The 8221-nt window shown below is 42.3% G+C and overlaps 1 protein-coding gene across 1 annotated transcript; it reads left to right on the top strand.

Annotated features, from left to right (window-relative positions):
• Window positions 1-67: 67 nt before the first annotated feature.
• Window positions 68-1021, top strand: LOC107106911 (olfactory receptor 11H6-like). The gene has a single exon (XM_015407127.1). It carries the CDS (start codon window positions 68-70, stop codon window positions 1019-1021), a length of 954 nt encoding a protein of 317 aa, XP_015262613.1.
• The last annotated feature ends 7200 nt before the right edge of the window (window positions 1022-8221 follow it).

Raw genomic sequence — 8221 nt, 5'->3', positions numbered from 1 at the left:
AAGACAATATCTGCTTCTGCTATGTGATGATGACTCTGTCATCTGATTCCAGATGGAGTTGAGCCAAATGGTCAATGGGACCACAGTGACGGAATTCATTTTGCTGGGATTTGGAGTCAGCCAACAGGAACGGTTCCTGCTCCTCATCTTTTTCGCCATTCTCTACATAGTCACGTTGGCTGAGAACCTCACCATCATTGTACTGGTGGTTCTGGACAACCACTTGGCCCGCCTTTCCATGTACATCCTGCTGAGCAATTTCTCCTGGCTGGAGATCTGTTATGTGAGCACCACTATGCCTCGGTTGATCTTTGATCTGGCATCTCCTCAAGGGACCATCTCTTTCAGGGACTGTTTCCTCCAGTTCTACCTTTTATTTTCTTTTGGGGCCACTGAAAATTTCTTCCTCTCAGCCATGGCCTTGGATCGGTACTTGGCCATCTGCCACCCACTGCGCTATTCACAAATTATGTCCCCAGATTTCTGCTTTGCTCTGGTGATTGCTTGTTGGGGTCTTGGATTCATGGCCTACATCATTCCAGTGACTATGATCTCCAGGTTGTCCTTCTGTGGCCCCAACGTCATTGACCATTTTTTGTGTGATGCTGGGACCATCCTGTCCCTGGCCTGCACACCCCAAGGAGTGACTCCCCTTGTCTGCCAGATGTTTGTCAACACTTTTGTCTTAAGCAATGTCTTGTTTGTTGTGCTCTCCTATGGCACTGTGATTCTCACCCTCATGAAACCCTCTTTCGAGGGCAGTCGTAGGAAGGCCTTCTCCACCATATCCTTCCATCTAATCGTGGTGACGCTTTTCTATGGCTCCGTGGCAGGAATGTACATCTGCCCAGAAGGAGAAAATCAGGCAGAAGTCACAAAAGCTGTTACACTCTTCTACACTTCCATTACACCCTTTCTGAACCCCATGATTTATTGCTTGAGGAATGATCAGGTGAAGGAAGCTCTGGGCAGGTTGAGAAGAAGAAAGGTGTCCTTACTGGGGAAAAGCATGACAATATAAAAGTGGGGGGAGGAATCCTAGACAAACTAAACTCCCAGCTGTGGAGTCAAGGACATAGAATTAATATATTATGTTTACAATGACATCTTATTAAATCATTATTTCTTCAGACTATATCTCTGTTTTCTACGGGGGAGGGGGGTGTTCCGCGTCACTGCCCAGGTGAACCGGAAGTGACATCATTGTCTCTAGGGTGCCGGCATGATGCTCTGGTATTTGGACAAAAAAAATCTATGGTTAAGTTGGCATCTACCAAAGTTTTTGCCCCAATACCAGAGCATCGACCCAATTACTCAGATGTGATGACGTCACTCTCAGGGGACCTCAGTGACATAGACATGTTGCTGCGTGTCAGATGGATCTCCCTCTTTTTTAGGGTAAGTTCCCTCCTGCTGGCCAGCTGACTAGCAGTGGCAAGGTGGGGCATGGCAGCAGTGGACCCCTGTCTCAATGGGGAGGGGGGAGTCTGGCAGCTCTAAGTTCAGGTCTGGGGCCAGAACCCGGAACTTTTTCTCCAAGATGTTATCTGCATTTGCAAAGTATCGGGCCAAAAAGGAGATGACAGCAGAGGGGCAAGCCAAAAAAAACCTGTCTACCTGCCATGGGACCCACTCAGAAAGAAAATAAGGTCTGGTGATGAATCATCCTGACCAATGCTCCCTCTAAGTTGTGGAGTCTTGTGAGCAAAAATTCTACTTTGTGAGCTACTGGCATTAAAGTTGTGAGCCAGCGATTTGGCTGCTGCATAAATTAGTTTGCTCTGGAGCCCTCCTTTCTGAGCGAAGACAAAAATGTGTGAGCCAGAGGCTAAAAAATGGTGAGTTGGCTCACACTAACTCATCTTAGAGGGAACACTGATCTTTACCACGGCTTAGTTGTTGTGCCCAAAGAGTGAATGCCTGTTCCTGAAAAGGCCCTGCTGGATGGTGACCATGACCAGGGTGTGGAAAAGCTCAAAAATAGTGAGGTCCCTTAAAAATGTCAGTCCCAGCCTGATGAGAGGGACACTGGTGACTAGTGCACCAACTACCTGTGGGGAAACTCCCAAACATCTGAAGAAGTGAGCAGTGACTCACAAAAGCTCCTCCCCTGCCACCAGTGTTGTGAGACTTGAAGGTGCTGCTGGACTCCTCCTTTCTGCTGCTCCTTTCGTCCACCAGGAGCATCCGAGTGCACTTCCAGAGAATGACCCAAGTCTGAGGGTAACTGCCAAATGGACACCAAACCTGGAGGATGGCCTTCATGCGCTGCCTGACCCTGCTGTGGTAGTGTGGGGAGGGAGCCCTTGCAGTGGTCCTTGCAAAGAGGGCACAGAAGATCCATGTTAGATCGCCGCTAACAAGGAGTCAGAGAGTGACTTCAGCAAGTGAATCAGCTTTATTGAAGTAACGAACAAGCGCTTATAAGCGTTCATAACCAGAACGAACTAACATGGGGAGCCAGGCTCCTTTTAAACATTCCCGGGCTAACATAGCCACGCCTATTTACATTTAACAACCAATGAGGTTGTAAGGATAAGGTCCAATGAGAGTCTTTCCCTCGCAGGGAACAGGCACAGCTCTGATTGGTCGCTGTTGCAGAGCGACCAATAGGCCAACACTACTGAGGAGCCTTTGTTGGCTCGAAGCTTAACATGGGAGGTGAATTAGACAATTCATGTAATACTTTCAATACATTACAGTCCAACCAGGTGATACCACTGTACAAGCAAAATTCAGGTCCCCAAGGAGCACTTGGAACTCCTTGAGGGTATGCTTCTTGCTCACACATGAATATATGAAGCGGCTGTATACTGAATCAGACCGTCTGTTCATCAAAGTCAGTATTGTCAACTCGGACTGGTAGCAGCTCTCCAGAGCCTCAGGCAGAGGTCTTCCACGTCACCTGCTGCCTGATCTTTTAACTGGAGATGCCAGGATTGAACCTAGGACCTTCAGCATGCCAAGCAGATGCTCTACCACTGAGCCACAGCTCCACATCACAGCTGGCAAGGCCCATGCCAAAAGTCCTTATTCAAACCCAGGCTAAGAACTTTTGTTAAGGGGAGCTGCTGCCGAAACAAAGTTTAAAGAATACCAGAGAGAGACTGCTCTCACCCCAGTCTTGGTATGTGCCACCAGTCCTTTCAGTCTATCACAACAGCTCAGGAGCGAAAGGACCAGTCTCCCAGCCTTTCAGGGACTTAACAAGAAAAGTCAGCCCTTCAAGGTAGGACTGCAGATGGAGTTTCCAAAACAAAATCAATTGCCAGGTAGATGGTCAAAAGGCTAAGGCTTCTGAAAGAAGGCTTTGAGTTCAGCGAAAGCAAAAATCCACAACAAGATAAAAGTATAATTATTTTATTTTAGTTCCAAAAAATAGAAAAAATAGCCAAGACTGTGAAGGACATAAAACAATAATTTCTATGCTTATCCAGCTTAGCTATTACATTTGAGCAGGGGTCATTTCGTAGAAAAAGAGGTGCAGGAGCTCATTAGCATAACTCATTAGCATAACTTATTTGCATATGTCACACCCCCTGACATCACCGGAAGTGTGTCAGAAGGAAACACCCACCGCTCAGGCTCCACTGGACGGTTTTTGATTGCTAGCTATTGGGGGGGGCACGTGCAGATCTGCCCTCACAGAGGAGAGAGAGCTTGTACCTGAATAAAACTTGGTCTTAAAGGTGCCACTGGACTGTTTTGGACTGGGGGGCTGGGGGGAGCTCTACAACTTACCTGGCTGCTTCTTGAGGGCTGCTGGGAGCAGGGGGTGGGGCTTGTTGCATGTGCCCACCCCCTGGGCTCTTTACTGCCGGAACTCCGCTCCTGTGCACTCCTGCAGGAAATGACCCCTGCATTTGAGCAAGGTTCCAAGTTACCCAATGTTGGTTCATCTCAGGCTGGTAGTTTCAGCAATCCAAAGCAGCTCTCTCTTGCAGAGATACCTAGGGTCATAGCCCACGTGAGCAAGCAGTTCAAGATGGATGCCACAAGCTCAGCTGGGTAAACACTGACATACTTTTTGCCAAGTAATTACTTTGTGCCAAGTAATGGTAAATGCTAACTAACTTTATGGAGAGGGTCTCTCGTTGACCTCAGGCCTGCTAAGCCAATCAGAAACCTGAGAGGTGATGTAACCTTCTGTGTTGCTAACCACATGATGTATAGGGTGATGAACCAGAGGGAAGAGAAATGAAAGTATACTGCAGCTAAGCCTCACCACTTTCCCACAGGTATGAAGGCAATACCCTGAGGGCGCTAAGGTTCTTTGACATGTGGCTAGCCAGTTGAAACCCATACAGTGAGAGAAAATATCCAGGCAGTAAAAGGTAGAAAGGTTTTTATTCGAATAAGGAACAACATGCAGCTAAAAATTCAGCTCAGATGTCCAGTGAGTAACAGCAGGATCTCACTTATACGCTTTTCTTGCTCCTCCCAACTTTACATCATTCTTGACATCATTTGCCCCTGCTCAGTTTGAGTTTCTTTGTCTAACCAATCATTAATTGCACATTTGACAAACAAGAGGCTACCTGGCCACGTTTCAACCATACAATGCAGGTGCTCATCTCATTAAAAATGATTAATGCATCTTCTTGGCTGTCTCCTCATACTGGTACCTTTGAATGAACTTTCAAGCTGAGTTCATTCTCAGTATAAAATCTAACTGTTCCCATTACAAAAATAGTTTCTCTACATTAATACATGCATATTTGTGTATGAAAACACTCTTAATAGCAATTTGTGTCCTATTTTTATTAAAAGTATATTAAAATATAGAAAAGTACAAGGTTATAATGATATTCCAAAGAATTAAACCCTTTACATGTATTTTCTAATGTTCCAAAGTGGCCTATGGCATAAAGCTTTTATAAATACCTTGAATTCACCTATTATTCTTCATTTTGATACATCACATCAGAAGATTTTTTCAGAATTTTATAAAGATTTTAAATTTAAATTAAAGTTTCTGGTTTTGTAAAATATATTATCTTGGGCAGTAGGGGTCCTTCTCGTATAACATAAGTTCTGTATTCTTAATTGGCCTTTTAACTACTGTCAGGACCCATGATTAATATCTTTGATTCTTGGCTGCCTCTGAGATGACTGCACACCTGCTTGGCCATGTTCCCATTCTCTGCTTGTTAGCAGTTTGCTAAGCAAAATTTATTAGAGAATTAAGAATTTAGCTAACTTTCCTTTCTTATGGACATTCAGAAATATCTTATACCATAACAGTTATTCTTTGTATAGACAGAATATTGAAAGTTATTTTTTAACTTTAAAAAGCATACAACAAATAAGGAAAAGGGTTTTTTAGGCTTAAATCTCTTTTTACAGAAAGTATAATTGTACTTAACGCATCAGTTAATCATCTTGACAGCCAGTTATCACATTCCTTACCAGTTTAGCTTGTGGATATTTCTCTATGCAAACAAAAAGTCCTTTTTACCTTAAAATAATAAGCTGCTAAAAGGCAGGTATATCGCTTATAGATTTCAATAACAATATTTATATGTTAAAGTATTTTTAAACTTAAAAAGGAGAGTTTAGTTTGATTTTTCCTTATTTAAGAATACTAAAATCATGAGCGGTTTCCGGTTTTGACGAAGGAGGATGCAGAGGTTTGAGCTCTGAGTGTCCAACCTCTCCTTCACCTCAAATTAAGGTTCCAATACCAACCAAAGTTCTTACGTGAAGAAAGGACTTTAGCAAGGGACTTGGGCTTTCACTGAGAGAAGTGGCAACACTCTTGGAGTACGGGAAGCTGTCCCGAGGCAAGGAGGTGTAAGGAGCAAGGGCGGCGAGAAGAATCGTCCATCTGGTATAGCGGAGATACGAGAAAGCCAAAAGGGGGACAAAAGAAAGCTGGGGAACAAAAGCCGAAGCTAAGTACCTTATTAAACTTGCAAATTATCCAAACAAAGGAGTAAAGTTTAAAGTAAAGGGAATAGTTGACCAAGCAAAAACGCAGAAGGTGGGGGTGAAGCTGGAAAGAAGTTAGGAACTAAAAGGGCTATTGTAAAGTATCCACAAAGGGATTGGGAAGTGAGGGGAAGAGCGCGGAATTAAAGACAGAGGGGGGAAAATACAGGGAGAACAAAATAATAAATAATAAATAATTCGGGACTCAAATTAGATTACATACAGCTGTTGGTTTGTGTTTCTTTAAAAGAACCAAGGGACGAGGCAGCACGAGCGGCGAGAAGTGGCCCAAAAGGAGATCTCAGCCAGGAGAAGGAGGAGCTGTGCGTCGGCGAGACCGGGGAGCCGAGTGACGTCGCGGAGGAATGAGAAACACAAGCAGGGATTGGGGAACATCGTTTGCGTCAAGGAGAAGCGTCGTTTGCGTCCATCAGTGACTGGAGGGCATAACAAGCGGCTTTTGCGTAAAAATAGAAAAGAAACAGACGGAAACAGACGGAAATAACGTAACTCCAAAGTAAAAGACAGAAAGGGAAGAAAGCAGGACTTTAAAATTTAAAGTGGACATTAGAGGCTTGTAGGCATAGTGCTAAAGCAGAGAGGGAAAAATCAATCATAGAAAGTGACTTGTAGCAGGGAGAACTTGAATTGGAAAGCAAAAGAGAAGACAAAGGGGAAAGTTTGCAGGATAGTAGAATGAGGCGGATTTAAAGGGGTGGAAACGTAAAACAGAACACATAAACATAGAGACAGCTGGGAAAATAAAGAAAAGAAAGTGAAATAAATTAATAATTAATAAACAAAAGTATAAAACACCAATAGTGACCATTAAAACAACTAAGAATTTAAAGGCATGACTGACAGAAATAACAAGAGAATCTGAAATGGCATCAGGTTCATTGAAAAATATAGGGACGCCATCCCCCAGTCAAGGGGGGGGCTAGCACAGCTAAAGACAGGAGGCACACAAGTGTCACTGACAGACTTACAAACAATAATGTCAAATTACCTACAACAAGCAGCACAACAGACAGGAGAGATAATTAAAAAAGAGATAGAACCATTGCATGAAAAAATTAATGAAATCTCAGCGCAATTGAAATCAGACACACAAGAGATAAAGGCGGATATTAAAAAAATTATTGAAAACACAACGCTACTAGAGGAGAAGATTGAAGATATAGACCAAGAAGTCCAAGAGGTCAAAACAAAGGTAGACAAGATGGAGCAAACAATAATCTTATTGGAAATGGAAAAAGCAGAAACAATACTGAGGTTTCAAAATATAAGTGAAAAAGTTGAAAAAGACCTAAAAGAAGTGCTAGTTAAAAATATGGTAGAACAATTTGATTTGGAAAATGAAAAAGAAATCTTAGAGGATATAGAAACGGTACAGCGTAAAAGCTCAAACTACGCAAGGAAGAATAAACTTCCAAGGGAAGTACATATAAAATTCCATAGGAAAAAAATTAGAGACCAAATTATTCATGCAGTAAATTACAAAAAACTAACTATCTTGGGAGCGGAAGTAAAAGTGCTTAAAGAAGTCCCATGGAGGGTAAGAGAGAAGCGTAGGAACTATGACATACTTACCGAGCTCTTAAGAAAAAAATCAAATTCAATACAGATGGATGGTACCGGAAGGTGTCTTATTCACTTATAAAATGCGAAGATATAGAATAGATTCCATTTTTAAACTGGAAAACTTCCTAGAGAAGGAAGGTGACGATCTGGGATGGCAGAGGGACAGAGAAGAAGAGGAAGGAGAGGAGGAAGATGGTGACACACAAGATGGAGCAACAGCTCGGGAAGAAGTTACGGGAATGGAAAGAAAGGATTTGCGCAAGGAAAAGAAGAGACAGCAAATAAGATATAAAACAGAATCACAAATAAGAACGAGATTGCAACTGAAAAATATAGTACTGGCAAAAAAAGATTAAAAAGATGGCTACTAAGAAATTATCTCTATTATCGGTGAATGTTAACGGGCTGAATAGCCCACAAAAAAGGAGAAAAATTTTCCATCAAACAATAAAATTAAATTTAAGTGTTGTATGTTTTCAAGAAACCCACATATAAGAAGAACATAATAAATACCTAGAATGCAAGAAATTAGGCGTAGCTTTTGTAGCTTCAGATTCGGTAAAAAAAAGAGGCTTGGTGACATATGTAAAAGAAAATCTGAATCCAGAATTGAAATATAAAACAAGAAATGGAAGAATTCTAGTGGTGAAAATCAGACATAATGGAAAAAAAGATTATATAGTTAATATATACGCGCCAAATCAAG

This window comes from Gekko japonicus, unplaced genomic scaffold (genome assembly GCF_001447785.1).
Source record: "Gekko japonicus isolate JY-2015 unplaced genomic scaffold, Gekko_japonicus_V1.1 scaffold3481, whole genome shotgun sequence".
NCBI classification, from domain to species: Eukaryota; Metazoa; Chordata; class Lepidosauria; order Squamata; family Gekkonidae; genus Gekko; species Gekko japonicus.
Note: the sequence above shows the minus strand (reverse complement) of the source record. Positions and strands in the feature narration are given on the sequence as shown.

Bases quoted from the DNA above. Each gene is read 5' to 3' on its own strand.
- LOC107106911 (XM_015407127.1), top strand. From the start codon at position 68: ATGGTCAATGGGACCACAGTGACGGAATTCATTTTGCTGGGATTTGGA.